We start from the raw sequence: 22,771 nt of genomic DNA on the forward strand, positions 1-22,771 counted from the left end.
GAAGCCGGGCCTTGAAAATTCTCTACCGGGCCGTAAATTTGCAAGTATGATTTAAAGTGGATTTTTAGTGATTTTTCTCTGCCAAGTTTCGAAATGTCATGGATTTGAAATTATTAGTGTCAAAATGACAAGGTTACCAAGCGTCTCAGTTTCGAAGCTTCCTGGAGCATGGAATTCCGACTTCCGAGTTCCGGATAAGGAATTTGACTTCCGACTTCCGTCATTCCAAAACTGCGGAATTTAGAAAGAGTATTATCGGAATAAAAAAATTCCGACATTTTTTACCGACGCGCAAAAGTCCCGCCTCTGATCTCCGGGAACGCCCACTTATCATCTTGCAATTTCAGGGCACGGTTTCAGTTCTATTTACACTGATTTCGCGGGCAAAGTTTTAAAAAGTATTACTTTTTTAATTAAATTTGATCTATTTTCCTTGAAATTTGTTTTTTTCTGTCAAATTTTATGTCGGAACCTTTTTATTCCGATAATACATTTACCAGAAATACATGGAAAAATAATCTAAATTGACACTAAACAGTAAAAAATCATGGAAAATGAGACATTTTCTGTCCTGTTTTCATCATATTTTGTCGCCTCGGTTTCAAAAAGTCCTGAAGCGAGATTTCCCTCCATATGCTACTTTCAATGCCAAGCGTCCTCTCTCCTTTTCTTTCCATACTCGAATAAGAGACGACAGTCTTCTGGGGGGAAGGACAGGTGCATTTTCTAATCCTATTGTCCTTCTCTGTGGGAAGGAAATATGAAGTTTGAAATGAGAAATCAGGAGGTGAACAACGCATACAGTAGCGAGCATAAGTGAGTATACCTCCATACTTTCATATGTATCTCAGCTGAAACAAGTCCATACTGTACTTGTCTATTGTGTAAGTACATTTATCTTTTGACTTCAGAAGAGTAGACAACATGGAGGGATTTCTTGGCGAGTGGTGAGAGATTTCGGAATTTTCTGATTCAAGACAATTAATTATCATAATTGAGCTAAATTAAATTTTTGAATACACGATTGTTTTTCAAGTTGATTCCTTGCAACTAATAGTTTCTGTTACTGTGATTAGAATTACAATTGAAGTGCGCTATTTTTTTTAGGTGTTTTTAACTGTCCTCAGTGTAACTCTCAAAAACTTAAAAAAAAACATTTACTTAGAGCCAGTTAAACTGAAAAAAAAACGAGTAAGGTGTTCACAAATAAAAAATCAATAACCAGACGAAGCAGTCGTTGTTGTCTTCTTGGTTTTCTTGTCTTTCTTGGCTTTCTTTCCAGTTTTTGACTTCATGGTTTTAGTTCTAGTCGTTCCCGTGGTTGTGCCTTTTTTAGTAGTTCCTGACGCAGCGACAGTTTGTATTGTATCCTTCGAATTTCTTGACTTGTTTCTTTTTCGGCAGCAATAAAACAAAATAATTCCAATAACGAAGATAACAGAAGTAATAATAACTACTCCGATGATCAACGGGATGTTACTCGCACTGGTAGAGAGGTTGGGGGTGGTGGTGATGGTGGTAGATGGAGTCGTAGTCGTTGTGGTAGTTGTAGTTGTAGTTGTAGTAGTGCTGGTAGTCAACCATCTACACACAGCTGCTGAAACACAATTTTTCTTGCAAATTTTTACGAAGAAACAACTCACATCCAACATCCATCTTGGTGCAATACAGCTCAACACCCTCAGGAATCAACGTGTCGCAATTAGTTCTTTTAAATTCCGCACACTTATCGACAAGAAAAGAAGTGGCATCGACACAATAATTGCACCCTTGAAAATAAGGTTTTTTTGGGAATTCTTAAAACTGTTTTCATCCTGAGTAAACTTTAAAGCTTCTGACTTACATCCTTCTTTACAGCACTTATGGATAAAATCAGCACTGAAAATTTTGCACGTACATACATATTTCAGTTCAGAGAAATGCTTACATTGTTCCACTGTTTCGAAAAAAATCCTCAATACTGACACCCCCCATCGTACCCAACTCTTGTAGAAAAGCCTTCAGCTGTTATTGCACTTTATTTCAAGACAAACTAATTTAAAACTGGTATTCTTCGCTCTTTTATGCGTTTTATAAAGATTACTAGACTAGGAAGGTGCCGTCATAGGTCGGTGGGTTACCAAGAGGTGTTAAACAAAGGTTAAGGGCCAAGCTGTCAGGTTTTAAAAATGAAAGTTGTAAAAATTAGTTACAGTTAACTTTACCTGAAAAGCTTGAAATTTTAATTTTATAGGCCAGCAGCACCCATAGAGATTGATTTTTTTTTTCATTTTTTGGGTCACAAAACTATAACATCAGCCTATTTCGTTTTTTGTCCAATTGACCGGTAGTCAAATGTGTACTTTTAAAATAGACCGGCAGTCCAGTGTTGGTTACTATACATAAACGCTCAAATATTTATTTTCAGACTGTTCAAACCAACCTACGACATGCAACGCAACTCTCTCATCCTGGCAATATTATAAATTCACAACACTGCGCCGCATGGCTTTTGGCGCCTCTTATTTGTTCAAAATGGTCTCGAAGCGAAAAACATTATTTGCATTTATTTTTAGACCTGCAAAGCTCGAAAATGCGGTATTTGATCTTTTTCAACTACGAGACCATTCCGCGAAATTTCTAATAAATTAGATGCGCCTTTAAAGCCATGCGGCGCAGTGTTGTGAATTTATAATAATGTCATTTTTTTTTTGTAATTTTCTGAACACCGTCAATGTTGCTCGTCATCGAGTGTTTGTGATCCAATAATATTGATTCTGAAGTTTTTACCATACTTGTCAACCGGGCCGAGCCGGGCCGACGGTTTTTCTTGGATAACTTTTTTCAAAAAAATCGTACCAAGTTGGTTGATAGCTCAAAAGATAGGTATTTTGAATTGTCATCCATGAAATATAAAATCAATTTCCCAAAAAAATCTCCCGAGTTACAATCGCTCTCGGCCTGGTTCGGCCGAAGGCTGTATTGGCTTGTCTGTTTATTTTGGGAAATTGATTTTACAGTAGCGATCATAGGTGAGTACACCTGCATACTTTCATATGTATCTCAGCTGAAATAAGTCCGTTTTGCATAAACTTTTTTTTCAAAGATAGCCGAAACATTCAGCAATACGAAAATCAGTTTTTTGAAATAGTTCCAATTCTGATTTTTTTTTGATAATCGATTTTTCCTGATCTTGATGTCAAAATCCGAAAAAAAACTTCTTTTTTTTGTATTGGACCCTATGATTTTTGAGTCCATTGAGTGTTAGAATGCTTCTGTGAATCTTCATCATCGTGCTACAGCTCCAGAAGTCCAAAATGGTATACTCGGCTAAATCGTCATAACTCATCGAAAAATGGTTCAAATAGATTGAAAATTGGGGGAAAAATGCGTATAAAGTTTATCAACAATCTCATATTTAAAAATAATAACTTTGAGAAAAATTTTGGTTCCAACATTTGCCCAACTTTACATGTTTTTGATTAGAAAATAGTAACAATTTGCGAGTTTGAGTTGAATTTTACATGAAACATCAAATTTAAATTTTCATTAATTGTTAAGTTTTTTTGGACTTCTGGAGCTGTAGCACGATGATGAAGATTTACAGAAGCATTCTAACATTATATTTTGTTTTTATGAACGTTGCTTAACATTTTTAACTCAAAAAATCATAGAGTCCAGTTCAAAAATAAATTGTTTTTTCGGATTTGGAAATCAAGATCAGGAAAAATCGATCATCTTAAAAATCAGCTTATCACTTGAAACAAAACATTTATGTAAATTTTACTGGATACTTCAGCTATCTTTGAAAAAAAAGTTTATGCAAAACGGACTTATTTCAGCTGAGATACATATGAAAGTATGCAGGTGTACTCACCTATGATCGCTACTGTAGGTGATTTTTAGTCTGGAAATTCAGAAATTTTTAGCTCGAAACTTTTTTTGAGCAGTTTCAGGTCGAAAACTATTCCGCAGAAATGTCTTTCCTCTGACACTTTCTCATGATATAGAAGGTCAACCCTCTCATTTATCATGTATCAAATATCATGTATCAAACCACCTCTTCGTATCTATTTTTGTTCAAAGAGTTCCCAAAACGAGAGGATTGCTCGGTGATGGAGTGAAAGGGACAACTGACTGTATTCCACCCATCTAACCTCTCTTGGTCAGGGGGTGTGGTCTAGTTATTGCGCCCGAGAAAATTTTCCAGATTTACTTTCGACTTCCGACTTCCGACTTCCGTTTTAGAAAAAAATCACTTCCGCGCAACTCTGCTGTGTATGTAATTGCGCTCTATTGAACTAAAGGAGGCGTGTCTCTGAAATTGAACACAACAAAACAATTATTCCAACAAAAATGTTTTTATCGGTGTGGTTGATTTGTATAAATTTTGGTATAAATGATATTGTAGAATTTTTCTTTCGACTACTTCACTCCATTACTTCTGGAAACTTCTGGATCCACGCGTCCATTGCGATAATCAATTGAATCTCTTGCTAACTTGTCTCTCGGTTTTTATTAGATCTGGAATTCAGAGGTGTTAGATGAATTCTGGAACTTCTAGAAGGGGATAACTCACTTTTAATCAGTTTTTCTCGCATGAATTCATTGAGAAGATTCTGATGACATCGTCATTGAGAAGACTGATTCTTGAATAGTTGAAGTCGTTAGGAAACTGATTGTGACGACGATTATTCTCCAATTTATATGGGAAATAATTAGAGCAACGGGGGAGGGGTCAATGGGTAATGAGAACGAGGGAATCACGTTTTTAATGATTTTTTTGAAGAAAAAGTGAGAATTGACGAGTTCACGTGTTAATTTTTTTCAATGGAAATGATTAGCTCAAAAATATTGAAATTTTGTTCACACAGTAATATTCAGCTCACCGAGAGCTTCTAGAAAAGTATAATCATGACTAGGTTTGGAGCGATTTGAGTCCCACCACGAAAACTACAGTAACCCCGAGTTTCGTGGTGAGACCCAATTTCTTACAAACCACATCTTGATTATACTTTTCTGGAAGTTCTCTATTCGCTAATTCCGAAAATGAAGGCTATTCGTGTAGTGTAGCGGAACTGACAAAATTATGGGCTCAAATCTACAAGACAAGCCACTAATTCCATGAATTTTGTGACAAGACCAACACAATCGGCACCATTAAATTCACCTCGTCGAGAGTTTTCAGAAAAGTATAATCATGACTAGGTTTGGAGCAAGTTGGGTCTCGACGCGAAAACTACAGTAACCCCGAATTTCGCGGCGAGACCCAACTTTGTTCAAACCTAGTCATTATTATACTTTTCTGGAAGCTCTCAACTCGCTAAATTCGAATATTCAGGTTATTTGAGAATTTAACCAAAAATTGAACCTCTGACAAGATCACAACTTAAACTTCGCTTGATGAGGCTCTAGCTCTGTGAATTTTGTGACAAGACCGACATTAAAGCTGCCATTGAAATCAGCTCGTTGAGAGCTTTCAGAAAAGTATAATCACGACCAGGTTTGAAGCAATTTGGGTCCCACCACGAAAACTACAGTAGCCCGAAAATTTTGAGATTTCGTGCCAAGACCCAACTTTCTTCAAACCTAGCCATGATTATACTTTTCTCAAAGCTCTTTTCAAGCTAAATCTGATTCTCTTATCCATTTTACCGTGCCGTCCACCATATTAATATGAAAACGCTTTATTCGATGTACTATAAAATTGGGGAAGAAAGGGGGAAAGAGAATCCATCACAGATGCCATCAGGAGGGGGAGAAAAATACATATTATTATTACATGAAACGGAGAAAGGGAGAATTCATTTCATACATATTTCTGTTTAAAATTTGGTCAGTATGGGGGAAAAAGATGAGAATTGATTGGAAGGGGAATGAGAGATACCCTGTTTCGAGACAAAATATTAAAACTTTTTTCTTTTTTTGTGTGCCTGGGGGGAAGCATTAACATATATATTATACGAATATTATACTCAATGATATCAATAATTAGAGGGAAAATTGGTTTAAAAAAATCGAATCTGTGACTGACTGGTGGTTCAGAAATGGTACCCTGGACATGGCTGAAACTACATAACAACGAGAAAATGAGGTAAAATGTGTGGGATGATCACCGATTGGAAGGAAAGAAAGAGAAGAAAAAAACAAACAAATGGGCTAAAAAAAGGGGGCGTGGCCTAATCCGAATCGCCGTCTTCTGAATAAGCGTAGTTGGCGTCGTGACGTTTCATCAGTGGAGACGCTCCTTCGCCACGTCGATGCAACTTCTGACTCGGGTAGCCACGTTGCTGATGGTGGTGAGGGGGTTGGGGACGACCGGCGCCTGATGAACCTGCAAAATACAAGGATTTGAGGAAAAAATATTGGAAAATCGTTCAAGTAACGGCAAATTCGGATTCAGCTCGTTTCCAGCTTTCAGAAAAGTATAATCATGACTAGGTTTGAAGCAAGTTGGGTCTCGGCACGAAATCTTCAAATTTTCGGGTTACTGTAGTTTTCGTGGTGGGACCCAGCTTAGCTCAAATTTGATTATACTTTTCTGAAAGCTGGAAACGAGCTGAATTCAAATATAATATAAGAAACTGATTCGAAACATTTTTGCAAAAAATGATCATATTATCTAAACATATTTTCCAAGTTCGCAAAAACTATTCTACTGAATTTCCACGACGAATCTGAATTCAGCTCGATTTCAGCTTTCAGAAAAGTATAATCATGCCCCAGTTTGTAACAATTTGGGTCTCGACACGAAAACAACAGTAACCCGAGTTGGATTACTGTAGTTTTTGTGGTGAGACCCAACTTACTTCAAACCTAGTCATGATTATACTTTTCTGGAAGCTGAAAACGAGCTGAATCTGACTGTGACATCCAAACTTCGAAATCTAGGGTCTCGACGCTTTTTCAGAGCTTTCAATGTCCCCAGTGCCGAAAATTCCCGACTCCCCAACTAACCACTATGAGATCCAGCTCGATTTCCATGATGCTGTTGCTGGAGGATCGAGTGGGCGGGACTAGCCAACGACCACGATTGGAGACGGCTTCGAATCTCGGAGAACGACGGTCGCCTCTCGATATTCTCGTGCCAACACTCAACCATTAGACTATAAATATTCGTCGGACAGTTATGAGGACATTCCAATAAATGTCGATTCGCAATCAATTCGATGACTTGTTGATTCGATGCACCTTCATACGGTTGACGTCCGAATGACCAGATCTCCCAAAGGGTCACTCCGAATGACCAGACATCTGATGCCTCACTGAATCGCCCTTGTTCAATTGCCTCTTTTGACATCCAACGGACTGGCATCCACGAGCGGTGAATCATCTGGAAATTTCGTGATTTGAGAGGGCGAAAACTAGTTTTTACTCATTCAAAACTGATTTTAATCAGCATTTTTCGTTAAAAAAGGTTATTTTCAGTTTTTGATTAGAAACATCCAAAAATTCTGTTTTTTCACTTCAAAATCAAAAATCCTGCAATTTGTCGTAAGATCTGATGCATTCGGTGTTTGCACAGAAACCGAAGTACAGTAAATCGAGAATTCCGTTTTAACACAATTTGGTTTACTGTACTTTTATTTTCACGTCTTGATGCATTGTATTATACGTAAAATTGCAGAATTTTTTGAAAATCTTTATTTTTCTGTGCATACACTAAAACCCGATGCACCATATCTTACGACAATCTGGAGAAAACTTCAAATTCTTGCAAAAAACGTCTCAAAATTGGAAAAATGACCTTTCTTTTAAATTTCATATGTTCAAGGTTACACTCATCCTGTTTTTGTGCAAACACTAAAACCCGATGCACCATATCTTACGAAAAAATGCAGAATTTTTTGAAAATCTCTATTTTTGGAAACAAATGGAGGGAAATGATTGAAAAACTATAAAACGACTCTCAATTTTCAAGATTCTTTCTTTAAATATTTCCAATGATTAAACCTTCATTTTCCGTGCAACACAACTTCGATGCACCATATCTTACGACAATGTGCAGAAAACTCTAAATTCTTGCTAAAAACGGCTTGAAACAGGTAAAGTAATCGACTTTTTTTCCGTTTTTGTGCAAATACAGTACCCGATGCACCATATCTTACGAAAAATTGCAGAATTTTTTGAAAATCTCTATTTTTGGAAACAAATGGAGGAAAATTTGAGTGGAAAACTCTTAATTTTCCGAATTCAGACATTTCCGGTTACTGTACCTCCATTTTCTGTGCAAACATAACCTCAATGCATCATATCATACGACAATATGCAGAAAATTTAAAATTCTTATTAAAAACTGCTTTAAACATTTAAAATAATCGAGTTTTTTTCCCGTTTTTGTGCAAACCCGATGCACCATATCTTACGAAAAAGTGCAGAATTTCCAGTTTCTCACCTTATAATAATCACTTCCATAGCTAGTCCGCATCAATCCAAAGTCTGCAATTTTGATCGTCCTCGTATCCCCAACCAAACAATTTCTCGTCGCCAAATCTCGATGAACAAACGACATCGACGCCAGATATTCCATTCCAAGTGCAATCTGCGTGGCAATGTACAAGAATTCCGCATTCGCCTCGTTGATTCCGCCCATATCGTGATCCGCTGGTGGCACACGGACTTTCAGCAACTCGTGAAGATCTCCATGTACCATATACTCAAATACAGCTAGTAATTGGTTATCAATATAGCAGACGCCGAGAAGCTTAATCACATTCGGATGGTCAAACGTGGCAACCGTACGAATCTCTTGTTCCAGCTGGGCTCTATCGGCGTTCGTCGCGTCTTGTTTACACTTTTTGACAGCGACGGCAAGCGGTTCCGGCGCGTAGATTCCAGATGTATAGATTCCAGAGTGCACTACACCGAACTGTCCCTCTCCAATCTTTTCACGAACACTCAATTGACTCGGAGTGATTTCGAAAACTTTATACGAATTCTCATCGATCGGCTCCTGGGAAGGGAATCGTCGTGCTTGTTGAAGGTGTTGTCCTCCTCCTAAATCCATTGGGTACGGTGGCGGTCCAAAATTGTGAGAAGTGGGAAGAAGTGACGTCATCTCAACGGGCGGTCCTCTTCCCATAATTGGGGTACTTGTTCCATTAAGTTTCCGGTAATAAGCTGAATTGGCGGCACTATTGATAACAGACGACGGGGCATTGGAGCAATGAGTATTCTGATGACGTGACTTCTGCGACTTCTTCTTCGCTCGACAACAGCAAGCACAGCAGAAGAGAAACAGAAGAATCAGGGAGAACAAGACTCCGCCCCCTACTAGCGCCACTTGAGACGTGGGATCCAACGAATCCCAGAGAGCAGTAACGGACTCGCCGACGCCTCCTTTCGTCGATCCCTCCACTTTTTTATTGTTGTTGGCATCGTTCAAATGGGGATACATATCACCCGGACATTGTGGCACATCACAGTACTCCTCTTGACCCATTGGCTTCGTATAACACCACGGGCGGCTCTTTTTGCCACCTGGATTCCTACAGTAGTTCTTGGCGTTTTGGAGTTCGGGGAAGCGATGAACGTTGAAGTCGCGCGACGTCGAGTCGATCCATTGAGCGCATTGTTTGCCGGAAGAGGACTGGGCGACGGTTCCCTCGTATTGAGTTCCACTGTTCACGTAGCACCAATGAGTGAGATGGCCACGTGGAATTTCGGGCACCAGGGGGTTCTGGAAAAGAGCAATTTATAGATCGGAAATTCACAATTTTTCAGACAAAAACCGGGGTAACTCGGTTCATTTTTGATAGAAATATTCTGAATACAGATTCAGAATCCTCATGACGTTAGCTTTTCAAAAATAAGGGATTTGCGGCTCAAACAGGAGCTAAAGATGGTTTTGGAGGCTGGTAGTGTTCTAAAACAGAGAGAGATTATCTCATGTCGATAATTCGACCGAAAGCGGAAATTCTTGGCGGAAAGATTCAGAATCCCATCTTGAAGATGTCAAATCTCATCAAACCACTACTGGATGGTCTGGGGGACCTTTTTTGTTTTTTTTTTTTAATTCTAAAGATCCTGCAGTAACACCAAAGCGATTTGGCTCCAGAAATTTGCATAAAACTAGAAATCCACCTGAAAATTTCTATTTTCGTCGACTAAAATTGCTGAAAATCTACGAAAATTGACAAAATTAAGACTGAAAATCTAGAAGAGCTATGTGATGACTTTTCTGGGTTCAGAAACAGTTATAATTAATACAATTTTTGTCTACAGATTCAGAAGGCCAGTCAGATGACGTGTTGAGATATTCAGAATCTACCGTCAACTCAAATGGCGGAACTCGGATCCCGAACTCCTTCAAAGTTGGTGAAATGCTTTTTTTTAAACCTTCAAACTCACATTCTGTTGCATAGCAGTACTGACAACAGGAATACAATTGGACGTTGTCGATAGACGAGAACACAATGGAAACAGTGCTTTCGGCGTGTCACCAACCAATTCGTGTTGGGCGGCAAGTGCCAATTCTGTTGGACATTCGTCATTCTGCAAGAGGGATAATGGATGTGGGCGGGAATATGGAGAGAGTAAACGGGTAGATCAAATTGCTCAAATTAATTTTTATGGGTCTGGGATACTGTATTTGAATGGAAGATTTTGAAATGAGCGGGAAATGTGCTCAGGTGTCGAAAATTCACATTCAGACTCAGATTATTTAGGAAAAATGAATAAATTTTGACAAATTTTTTGCTTCAAGTTCAAAAATTCTGCAACTTATCGTAAGATATTGTGTACCGACTGATGCAGGGATGTGCCTTCGGAGGCGCTTTGGGCGCTGAGAAAATCAAAAGTGTGCGAAAACGCGAAGAGAGAGAGTGTGTGAAATCGAGAGACGATATCTGGCGAGGGGGACTAGTTTCCGCTTCGGCCACGGCAAAAATGCGAATATTGCTCATGCTTAATCTCAAGCGACCAATCAGCGTTCAACGAGAGACTCCGCCCCTTTCAATCAGCCAATCAGCGCGAGATTGGCTAGATATCGTCTCTCATTTTTACACACTCTCTCTTTTCGCATTTTCGAGTTTTTTCATCACACTTTGAAGAAATGCGAGGCGCTCAACGCCACCCAGGCACATACCTGGACTGATGCTTGCACAGAAGGGAAGCTACAGTTACCCAAGATCCGCCATTTCGGAAGGTCCGGGGTTACTGTAGTTTCAAATCTGTGCAATCACCAATGGATACACCGAATCTTACGATAAATTGCAGATTTTTTACATTAGGTGTAAAAATGGGTTGGGAAATTGATATTTTCGATGAAAACCCGTTCAAAAACTGTTTTGGACGCAAAATTTATATTAAAAAGAAAGAAAAATCTTATTTTTTCGAAATTATTTAGTCCGAAACTGCTGAAAAAGCGGGGAAAAAGAAAAAAACGAAAATCCCAATTTCAGGATTACTGTACTTCCGATTTTGTGCAAACACCAATTGACGGATTTTACGATAAATTGCAGAAATTTCAATTTTTTCGAAATAGCGGTGAAATTATGTTAAAAATTTGATTTTTCATGTCAAAATAGTCCCAAAAACACCCTAAAAACTTCTATAAACCGTACCTGAATGACATCACAATCGTGTCGACAAATCGAGACAATTTGATTGTTAGTATCCGATTCACAAACTTTATACATATGATGACAAGCGACCGCCTGTGACAACTGTCGACATTTCTGCGATATCGTCGGCGCTCCATTGATAAAAAGCATCGCGGCGCGAAGATTTCGATCGATATCGTACATTTCTTCGCGCGATTCATTAGTCATCATTACAAACTTGTTTGACAAGTACTGTCGACACGCTTCTCCTCGATATTGTACACAGTCACCGACTCGGTATTTGATACCATCGAGCCATCGCTCGGAGACGGCGACTGGTGCAAAGTTGGCTCCGGCGGCGCCATCAGGGACACGGTAGAGGTCTGCTTCCTCTTCATCTGGGAGACGGCCACGATCCATTAGCTGGAAATTTCAATTTTCGGAACATTTATGAGGTTTTTGCTTAAAAATCCCGTCTAAACTTTGTTTCACATTTGTTTAATCAAAAAATCAGACTCTTTAGTCCGTAATTATAGCAATTTTCAGACGCTTTTTTTTACGACTTTCGACAATTTTACAGAAAATTACTTGGGAAAAATTTACTTTGAAATCAACTATTAACCTGGAATCCAAATTTTGACACCTTTACATAGAATTAAAGCTACAGTAACCCAAGATCCGCCCTTTTGGAAGTTCGGGGGCTACTGTAGTTTCAAATCCGTGCACTTACCAACCGATACACCGAATCGCACGATAAATTTCAGATTTTTGAAAGTTTGGGGTGAAAATGGGTTAGGAATTAAAATTTTTGCTGAAAATCCAAATTTCGACAACTTTTTCGCTTCAAACTCAAAAATTCTGCAACTTGTCGTAAGATTTGATGTATCGACTGATGTTTAGAAGGGAAGCTACAGTAACCCAAATTCCGCACTTTCAGAATGTCCGGGGTTACTGTAGTTCCAAATCCGTGCAAACACAAATCGATACATCGAATCGCACGATAAATTGCAGATTTTTTGAATTTGATGTGAAAAAGAGTTGGGAATTAGAATTTTTCAATGAAAACATCTTTTCCCAGTAATAAACCTTGAAAACCTGGAAAAAAGCTAGCTGAAAACCAGCTGATTTCGAAAATACGATTAGTCTACGAAATCTGTGCCGTTTCAGCTTTCAGGCTATTTTTGACATTTCAAGAATTCCAGATCGTCTCAAAAATTTCCAAAGAAAAGTAAAAAAAAAAAGAAAAACCTCGTAATCCTCGTACTCGTCGAATGCAATATGTTTAGTCGAGTGATGCGATGATCCACCTTTCTGTTGCTTTGACAATTTCACCGCATCCGGCACGTTGTTCACCTGAGAATGAGACATCAGGATATATATATATATTTCGATTCGGACGAGTTTCGGTTGAGATCAAAAAAGTCTCTTTTCTTTTGATGAGGTGCCGCTTCGAGGGGGAATGATAAAGTGATTGTAGTGATAGCAGAGCAGAGAAATTGATAGAGAAGAGAAAAAGAGCAAGGGTGTAAATATGAGGGGTCAATTGGGAAGACGAAGAGGTTATGCGTGGGAATCAGTGTGTAAAACGTAGTATGCAAATGAATGTATTCAAACTGATAAGAGAACAGTTTAGTATTCATAGTTTTATGTTTAAAGAAAGGAGGTCAAAAGATGGACTTTCAGACAAAAAATCGTTTGATTCTTTTAATTTCGGAGGGAATCTAGAAGAGGTTGGAGGCGTGGGGACTGAAGAGAATCCGCTTTCAATAGAACCAAGATGAATAGAGTTACAGAGCTTTTTGTCTGAAAATTTTGTGATTCTCAGACAAACACTGGTGTAACTCGGATCAATGTGATCGTAGGCAAATTTCGATAACATATTCAGAATCCTTACAACGTCAGCTTTCCAGCCATATAGGTAGGAGGACTCAAATCTAGTGTCTTGTCAGAAGCGGTCTAAATCAGGTCCTGGCAATTTTGACTAGCGAATCCGGAAATTATTGAAACCGCCATTTCTCAACAGTTCTGGAAATCTCATCAGGACAGGCAAAATCATGAAAGAAAAATGAAAATATCGAAATTTTCCATTTTTGATCATCTCGGGTAGAAATTCTCAATTTCAAGTCCTGGAACCATCAGAGATCTCGTTAAAACAAGAGGATCCGTCTGTGTGTGGCAAACGATAATTGCCAGAGACTATATTGAAGCTTGAAAACGGGCGGTCTGGCGAGAAAATTGCCATTTTGGCTGAAATCGACTGAACTGTCTGAAATTTCATTTTCATCAGTTTTTCAAGACAGGCGAACCAAAAGATGGGCGGTCGGACATTACGAATCGGATTCTGCCCATTTTGATCCAAAAATGATCAAAGCCAGTTTATGTCATTTTGCACACTTTCTGCAGACACCGAACTTCTCCAGCAGTCTTTTCGGGACCGCTCGTTTTCGACCTTTTCCAATTCGTCTCAATAAAGTATACACTATTCTCCTGATCAATACAGAAAAACAGGAGCAAAAAAAAAGAAGATAGGTTGGAATAAAGGAGGAGACTTTCGAGGAAGGAGGATGGAAGAAGGAGGTCCTTTCACCCATAAATCAAGTGAATCTCTCTCTCGCTTTCTCTATTTCTCGTCGAGACAAACACACGACTCTCGAGAAGACAAACGACGACGCCTGTTATTTGTTGCACTTCTCACTTTTTGCCTATTGGCTCCCGCGATTGGCTTCTCACTTTTTTTTGTTGCATTTTTGAAAAATTGGGCGAGAGACACGCGGAATGGGGTGAGAATGGGTTGAAGTTATGTCGGGTGGTCAGTGTCTCGGCTGGGAGATAGTTACAAAAATGGTATAAGGGTTTCAATTTGAGAAGCAGAGAACGATTCGAAAACGATTTCCGTTGATTGAAAAGCCTCAGGGAGCTCAGATATGCTCAGAAATGGTAGAAATTGTCAAAACCAAGCAAAAAAAGGCTGAAAGGGCGGAACGGTCAGAAAACGGTCGGAAAGATCGAAACGGGCGGAACGGTCGAAACCGAACTAAGGACCGTAGACTGTCTAAGACGATCGAAATCGTACAAATCCGTTCCAAACTGACTCGCAACGGTAGGAAGCGGCCTTCTAAGAGTTCTTGGCTGTTCAAAAACGTTCGAATCGTTTAAAATTGGTCAGAAACCGCTCTGAATCGTGTCAACCAAGTTCAAAACGTCCCAAAACGTCTCAACCGTTATGAAACCGCCCAAATCTCGCCGAAAAATCATTTCCAAACAATTCATCGCTCGTGAGAGACCACCACCCTCTCAACATATGATTAATGTCCGGACGACGACGAATAAGAGACGAGCCCTGACTCTGATCGAACGTTTTCTTCGAGAGAGAAGGGAACGGTTTGTAAATAGAGAAGACACCACCATAGATGGATACAATTGATATGGAATATGAAGGAGAGGAGGGGATGCACACGAGAACGGATGGATGATCGATTAGAAGATGTGAAAGAAGACGAATTGGTGGTGGTGGACGTCATCTGGTTAGGATGGTGGAATAGCAGTAAACAATCATTCACTGGAGAAGGAGCATGGATCAGCAATTCGTTGGATTTGTCTGGACATGGTTGTTACCATCCGAATGCCGAAGTATTGTCAGAGGTCTGAACGCTCAGAAAACGGTCGGAAAAGATCGAAACGGCCGAAACCGAACTAAGGACCGGAGACTGTCTGAAACAGTCGAAATCGTACAAATCGATTTCATACTGGCTCAAAACGGTCGGAAAGTGAGAAAATCAGAAATCTTGACAAATTTTCAAAGCTGAGTTGGTATTCTACTGAAATCTATCTGGCTAGCTAAGCTAGCTAAAGCTGAAACAGGCTGAAACCATGAGCTTCCTGGACCGTATGGTCTAACAGGAGCAAGACAACTTTCAGGTCCAATATCGAATCGAACGGTCTTGACTATAGTCTGAAACTCGTCAAGAATCAGACAAAATCCAGTCTGCACCTGATTTGAAACCACTAGACTAGTTGACTTGAATCAGGTCATTTCACCAGGCTGATAAAAACCCGAGGACCTTTCAACTCATGGCAAGTTCAGATCTTGACATGAAATAGGCTGAAACTTCCAGTTTCAAAGCCACTGAACCTAATCTGCCACAAGATTTCCTCCAAGATCACAGCCTCTCATAGAGAAATGAAAAACGATCTCTAGAGGAGAGGATTGTGAAGTGGAGACTATGCAGATGTTTTGATACATACCCAGCCACCTGTCATACCATTTTTTGTTGTGGTGTTGGGTGGCTATGATATATGTTGTGAGAACTTCTGTCTGAAGGACATATCCAGTCAGTGGTGGGTGGTCAGATCCAAAATGTATGCAATTTTGATGAGAGAAATGACCAAAAGCGGACCAGAAATTCGAGCAAAAGAGAAAACGGAAAAGAGAAAGAATCCCATTAGAGGCAGTGTGTTGAAACAAAACGGACACCACGGTAATGTACTAAAATATGTTGTACCCATCTCTCATTTCTTCTTTTTTCTCCCCCCAAATGTGTTTCTGTTTAGGAAAAGAGGGAGGAGAGAGAGAGAGATGAGGGGAGCGAAATTCTGGGAGGTTTGGGGGCTCAAGATTCAGAATCCGCTTTGATGGAACCCAGATGAATAGAGTTACAGAGTTTTCTGTCTGAAAATGTTGTGATTTTCAGACAGAAACTAGTGTAATTCAGTTCAATGCTGTGATAGCCAAAATTTTGGAAACAGATTCAGAATCCTCACGACACCAGCTAGCCAACTAGATCACTTTTAATATCCATTTAGTGGAATAGGCGGGATATAACCGGTTGGAATCCGAGTTTCAAAGTTTTCAGATCAGAATGGAAAATACTCTATTTTCCAGAACATTCTTACAGTAAAAACACATTTTGGACCTCTTATTCCACTCGAGAAACTGTCATACCACCAATAAATGTCAAGAAAAAAGTCGAGCAGAAAACCGCCAATCAATAAAATGATAAGAATCGGCCAAATTAGTGTCTTCTCTACTGATGACTATCATAAATAATGCGCTCGTTTACTAATTTGCTCTCGCTTATCAGTAGAGAGATAACGAACTGATGATCGATTGCAAACAGAGACGCAGAAAATGATTCCACAACATTTTCAGGGAATTCGTCTCAAAAACGAATCGCATCATAAAACGCGTGGCGACCTCTAGAACACAACGAACGGGCGACAGATGTGCACTATAGAAGACCCGGGCGGTCTCTTCTATTTACAAGTGCGAGCAGATTCTCTTTGATCAAGTGGATGGGAATTAGGGAGAGAGATCATGGATAAGAGGGTGTCAGATTTATGATGGTTTGACGGATACTCAAGAGATTAGAGAATCAGAAATCTGTGAGCTAGATTACAGTAATCAGAACTGAATGGTCTGAAAACTTGCAACCGAAAATTCCTGATTTTTGGACTTTAGAATAGCCGGGATCATGATTTTCCGGGTTTTCTTAGCATAGGAGCTTAAAACTCCTCGGAACCGTCCATATCTCAGTTTTAGACCTCTGAAACTGCAGAAATCATGAATTTTAAGATCGTGAGACTTTCTGTGCCAAAATTTCGAAAACTGAGAATTTCGAAGTCACCATTCCATCAAACTCCAAAATACGAAGGTTTCTACGCAAAAATTGCTCAAAAAAACTGCTAAAACTACTAAAACCTTGCATTTTCACTTTTCAGAGTTGGAAACTTCGAAAGTCTGAGATTTTCAGACTTTGAGGCAGTCCCAGTCACTCGCTGACTGGAACACCCTACTCAAAATTGTGACTTTTAAGTCGAATTCCAAAGTTTCAACCGATTCTACCGATCCAAAAAAGTAAAAGTTGCAATGTTTCAAACAAAAAAAGAGAGACCACCAATACTAACAAGAAGAATGTGGTATTGTTGGAGGGGGTGGTATAAGAGACACGAAGAAACAGAGAAACACACAGAAGAGGAGAACGAGGAGGGGAACGATCCATCACTGGAGCTGACAACCGATCGGAGGAGGGCGAAGAGGTCTCTCTACCACTCTCATTCATTCAATTGATGAAGGAGAATTAGAAGTAGAAGAGGGAAGAACAAAGAGGATCTACCATCATGGGCGGTAAATCTCATTTTTCATTTTTTCCTTCAAACGACTACTCTAAGGTTTGAAACTTTGAGAGGAGAGGACCGCCCGTGGTGAAGACTGTAGATCAAATCTGGCCACAAGATGAAATATGTGAAGACCGCTCGTAACTTGACTTATAGCCGAGGTTTGACAGGATCTAGGACCTTTGAGCCGTCCGTTAAATCTTGGGATTCAGTTTCAGACCCCCTATAACCTGACTTCCAGCCGAGGTTCAGCAGGATTTAGCCAGTGCTCGAGCTCCACCTTTGGACCGCCTGTTACAGCTCGAGCTTCAGCTTCAGACCGACGGTAATTCTTGATTTTCAACCAAGATTTAGTGAGATCCAACAGGCGCTTCAGACTGCCCGTTTCAAATCTTTTTCTGTCACCTCACAAATCTCCTCCGATTACTAATGACCACTCAGCACGCCGCACCACATCTCCCATAAATTTTTCAAAAAACATCGTGTCCCATCCAGGTGGTACCCCCGAAACATCTGCCCTTCCATGAATCATCTCTATAAAAAGTTCGTTTTTTCAAAAACGCAACAATCTATAGAGAACGAGAATGTCAGCTGTTTCAATTGGAGAGCACAACACACTACTCGCCGCCTGATTTACTATTCTCGATGGAAGATGGATGGGTCAGATTGAAGGAAAAGGATAGGAGAGGCGAGAAAAAAACAACATAGACAAGACAAGTGTTGTGACGGTCTTTTGATCTACTGGACCGGGTTCCTGTACTTATCAAGAAGTTGGCGGAGAAATCTTCCAGAAGCTTCTAAACCGTCTTGAACCGTAAAAACGTTCTGAGAATTTCAGAGAGCCTCAGGGCTCTATCGAGCTCAGACGTTTATCATAGCCAGAATCTTTTCGCTATTCTGTAGAATCTTCTAGATCTTCAGAAATAGGTTTCTAGACCTTTTCTGCTATGATAGACACATCAAAAACCCTAAGGACGTCTTCTAGACCGGTATAAATCTTTCTGATGCCTACGAGGTTCTAGAATCTTAGGATTACTGTCTTCCAGGCGATTTTGGACGTATTCGAGACCTGGGACTTTCCGACTATGCAAGACGCCTCCAAGGTCAGTCTGGAACTTTCAGACTAGACCTGTTTCTAGACCTTCAACGTCTTTTAGAACTTCTGAAAGCGTGTCAACTGACCATTTAAGGCTGTCAGGAACTTTAGCTCTAGAATTTGGGATCCTGTCACCTCCTGACTAGTTCTACGGCCTTCAAAACCCATAAAACCGAAAAAAACACCAGTGAATTCGGTCCCTTCGCACAAAAATGGAGCTAATTCCCTTTGTCTGCCGTCATATACATTTCGCAATGCAGAAAAATGAAATTTTCTCTCATTTCGCAACCACAACTAAAATTTCGAAAGCGTCGACGACACGCCAGCCTCTTCTTCCCCTCACCCTTACTACTACTAGTATAAAGAGTCACAAAAGAGAAAATAGGCCTCAAAAAGACAATTTCAATTTGTGTCGTCTCTGCTCCGCCTTTGACTGGACATTAGAGGACGGGGAGGGTGTCCACTATTTTGTTGCACCGCCCCTAGTATTCCATCCCTACCACAGCTGATGCCTATATACGGCCGCCTTTTCGGTTAATCATTTGTGTCGGAGGGAGAAGAAGAAAAGGGACGGAAGAAGAAGAAGACACTGCAGCAAAACGACTACCAATTGGTTCCGAATGAAACAGAGAGAGAATAAGGGGATAGTATACTATTCGGAAATGTAATGCTGCAATGGGTTGATTTAGACGGGGAGTGATTCGAAAATTTTCGAGAAAACTGAGAAATCGGGCATCTAGGCATATAGCAATCTGTGCTTTGCCACATTTTCTGATTTTCTTTGTGATTATTTAGCAAAAAATCGGATGTTTTACGCTGAAAGTGCGCAGAATTTCAGGAAAAACTCATTACTTTTGCTAAACAACGAAAAAATTCGTGAAATGGACATCCGGATATTCGAGCACACAGACATCCTTGTGGCGACTGAAAATGCGCTGCATTTTTGCGAAATTTCCAGAAATATCGGAAAACTTTTGACTAAAAACCGCGGAAATGAACATTTCGAGCCAGATTCGGATATCCGGACAACTAAACACACAGACAGACGTTCAGCTGATAAACGACGGATTTTTCAGCAAAAACATCAAATTGTACTGAATTTGAATGAATTTTCGGCGTTTCGAGCGAAATTTCGAGTAAATTCAGTCTTTTTCCGACAATTTCAGAAGGGTTTTCGTCTCGAAAGAGTACTTGAACCGGCTGAATTACAGAAGTTGCTCAAAATTGTTAATTACTGAAAACGATCGAATGAAAATTCGGAAAATTCGTATGAAAGGAAGCATGGAACTATTAAATACAGCTCACTGAAGCTATTAGCACGGCACGCTTCTTACAACCGCGCTCTACCGAAGTCGAAGAAAATTGTGTGCGAAATTGAGAGACCAGAGAAAAAGATACATTTTTCAAGGAAATTTCGGTGGAGCGCAGTTGAAAGGAGTGTGCCGTGCTAATATGATAAATACAGGAAAATAACAACTCTAGAAAATTCTAAAATACAAATCGGCACCTCATCTAATTTTAAACAAGTAGTCAAAAATCGGGCCGGTCCATTTTTAACTAAAATTTGTTGAAATTTTTCGAAAAATAGAGTGAAAATGCTTAAATTATCATAAATATTCACATTTTGATTCAATTTTGAAGTTTTGGTCAAAAACTATACTTTTTCCAAAAAAAAGTTCAAAAAATGTCAAAAAAAAAGTCAAAAATTCAAAAAACGTTTCAAAACGGGCCGATCGGGCCGGACCCCGCCGAGATTTTGTTTGATAGGCCCGGCCCGGCCTGTGACTGCTTTAAACAAACATCAAAAATCCTTTTGAGAACCCCCCACTCACCCTCAACACACTGGTCGTATTCACTGAAGCGGCAGAGTTAGTAACAATACATTGATAATAACCACTATCAAGAACATCGAGTTGTGTGATGACTAGACGCGACGAGTTCTCTTTATCACGGATTTTCACTCGCTTCGATTTCTCGATTGCTCCTTTGTTTTTTAGCCATCTGGAATGGAGAGGATTATTTGAATAAATGAATAAATTAAATAATTCAGCTAAATTTATCAGTTTTTTTTTCTGAAATCGGGTAACAAACTACAAAACCTCTAAAAAACTTGAAAAAATGTTTTAAATTCGAAAATTTGAAATTTTTTCGACGTTCGAAAAATATGATTTCGCGATTCTTTTCTAAATTTTAACGATTTTGAAAGTAATTTTAATTTAAAAAATTAAACATTTTTAAAACTCGAATTTTGTACATATTATCGGTCGGAGCGAATTTTCTGTAATTTTTAAAATTTTCGGATTTTCAGGAGGATTCTCTGGAGAAATACTCATTTTCAACCTGAAAAATAGGTGTTTTAAGTATTTTTTAAACAGTTTAAACATTAAAAATGCATGAAAATTCAGCTAAAAACCGGTTTTTTGCTGAACTCAATTTATGAGAATTTTTTTCGAAACAGTCAAAAGTTTTCCAAAAACTGATAAAAACATATGTTGTTCCAATTTTTTTCCAATTTTTTTTTCGCAATTTTTTCAATTTTTCACCGAAAATGTGACAATTTTTGACCACTTTTCAGAATTTCTTCTAATTCTGAATGATAGTCGAAAATTTGACTTTTTCGCGAAAAAATTCAAAAAATTGACTTTCGCGCCAATTTGTCCGGGCTTTCGGGCCGGGCCTTGACAACTATGGATAAAAAACCGTTTTCTGGGTCAAAAAGTGTTTAAAAACGAAAAAAAAAACAAAGAAAAATTGTAGATTTTTATGTTATTTTTCCAGTTTTTCCTCGATAAAATCTAGTTTTTCTAAATTCTTTTCAATTATGTAATTACACTCTCTCAAATTAACACTGTTTCTTCAACTCACATAAACTTGAGAGGCGGTGTTCCGAGTGCTTCGCACTTAAACCGAACCTCATCTCCAGAGCTTTTTGTGGCGTTTCGAAGTTGAGAGGTTAGTCGAATGTAGGGTCGTTGGCCGGTTGATGTACCCTCCATTCTGCAAATATAGACAATTGTTTTTAAAATGGAAAGGAAAGGATGAAAAAAGTGATAGAAAAGAAGACATTTTCGGTTTTTCCAAAAATAATTTTTTTTATTTTCGGGATAATATTGGATAATTTGCTATTTTAAATACAAAATTTGAAAACAGATTCAGCGTCCACGCTTCTTCCACCCGCGCTCTACCGGAACCGAAGAAAATAGTGTGCGAAATTGAGAGACCCAGAGAAAAAGAGACATTTTTCAAGAGGCATTTCGGTGGAGCGCAGTTGCCTTAACCCCTATTTAATTAGAATTTTTCTGATTCTACGCAATTATTCAATTAATTCTTTCCCTCCTAGAACATTTCCTTCTTCTTCCCATTTTCTAATATCAATTTGCATAATATTCTATCCTTATTCCAATTCAATCGAAAAGAGAGACCATATGTCATATTTCTCGCCTCTTTCTCTTGAGACAAGAGAAAAGAGAACACCCCATAAATATATGTCGGCGACCACTTTTTGAATTTATTGCGATTGTTTATGATTGGGTGAATGAAAAATTGGTTGAAAAATGATAATTTTAACAAAAAATGGTTCAGCAAGATGCAATGTTGCCATAAATTCAAGAGAGTACAAATTGAACTACCGGGATTTTTTGGCCGGGCTGAAATCAGAATTTCTCTCGGCCCGGAAGTTCAGTACTAAAAAAAATTGGTTTTTTTCGAAAGTTTACCGATTTTTTTGCAGGTTTCAACGGGTTTTTGAAGAATATACTTGTGAAAAAGGAAACTTTGCAGAAAATAAATTTTAGTGAAAAAATTCAAAAATTGAAATCCGGACCGACCCGAAATTTTGCAAGTCTGGTTATTTGATTACAGGAATCGTGTTATTACTCGGTAAAGTACAATGATACCATTTTGGCTCTAAACTCAATGCTACCAGCTGAAAAGTATACCAAAATGTAGATCTCAACGAGCATTATGTCAGTAACCTATTGTCGAAATAAAAAAGTGATACCCGGTGTTTGCGGACTTAGTGGAAAAATTATTAAAATTA

At 39.0% G+C, this 22,771-nt stretch overlaps 4 protein-coding genes across 4 annotated transcripts; 1 reads left to right on the forward strand and 3 right to left on the reverse strand.

Annotated features, from left to right (window-relative positions):
* Nucleotides 1–1,214: 1,214 nt before the first annotated feature.
* On the reverse strand, nt 1,215–1,656 carry GCK72_004715 (uncharacterized protein; the record flags this gene model as incomplete). The annotated part of the gene is made up of 2 exons (XM_053724851.1): nt 1,215–1,597; nt 1,644–1,656. The coding sequence occupies 2 exons, from the start codon at nt 1,654–1,656 to the stop codon at nt 1,215–1,217; spliced, it is 396 nt and encodes a 131-aa protein (XP_053589045.1).
* Nucleotides 1,657–6,158: 4,502 nt separating this feature from the next.
* On the reverse strand, nt 6,159–13,401 carry GCK72_004716 (uncharacterized protein; the record flags this gene model as incomplete). The annotated part of the gene is made up of 7 exons (XM_053724852.1): nt 6,159–6,313; nt 6,937–7,312; nt 8,375–9,658; nt 10,330–10,473; nt 11,544–11,945; nt 12,771–12,875; nt 13,354–13,401. 7 exons carry the CDS (start codon nt 13,399–13,401, stop codon nt 6,159–6,161), a joined length of 2,514 nt encoding a protein of 837 aa, XP_053589046.1.
* GCK72_004717 (uncharacterized protein) lies at nt 9,365–9,679 on the forward strand (the record flags this gene model as incomplete). Its single annotated transcript, XM_053724853.1, has 1 exon — nt 9,365–9,679. One exon carries the CDS (start codon nt 9,365–9,367, stop codon nt 9,677–9,679), a length of 315 nt encoding a protein of 104 aa, XP_053589047.1.
* A 5,203-nt stretch (nt 13,402–18,604) lies between the features above and the next one.
* Nucleotides 18,605–21,728, reverse strand: GCK72_004718 (uncharacterized protein; the record flags this gene model as incomplete). The annotated part of the gene is made up of 3 exons (XM_053724854.1): nt 18,605–18,745; nt 20,565–20,733; nt 21,598–21,728. The coding sequence occupies 3 exons, from the start codon at nt 21,726–21,728 to the stop codon at nt 18,605–18,607; spliced, it is 441 nt and encodes a 146-aa protein (XP_053589048.1).
* Nucleotides 21,729–22,771: the final 1,043 nt, after the last annotated feature.

The sequence above is a fragment of the Caenorhabditis remanei genome, chromosome II (assembly GCF_010183535.1).
Source record: "Caenorhabditis remanei strain PX506 chromosome II, whole genome shotgun sequence".
In the NCBI taxonomy this organism is placed as follows: domain Eukaryota; kingdom Metazoa; phylum Nematoda; class Chromadorea; order Rhabditida; family Rhabditidae; genus Caenorhabditis; species Caenorhabditis remanei.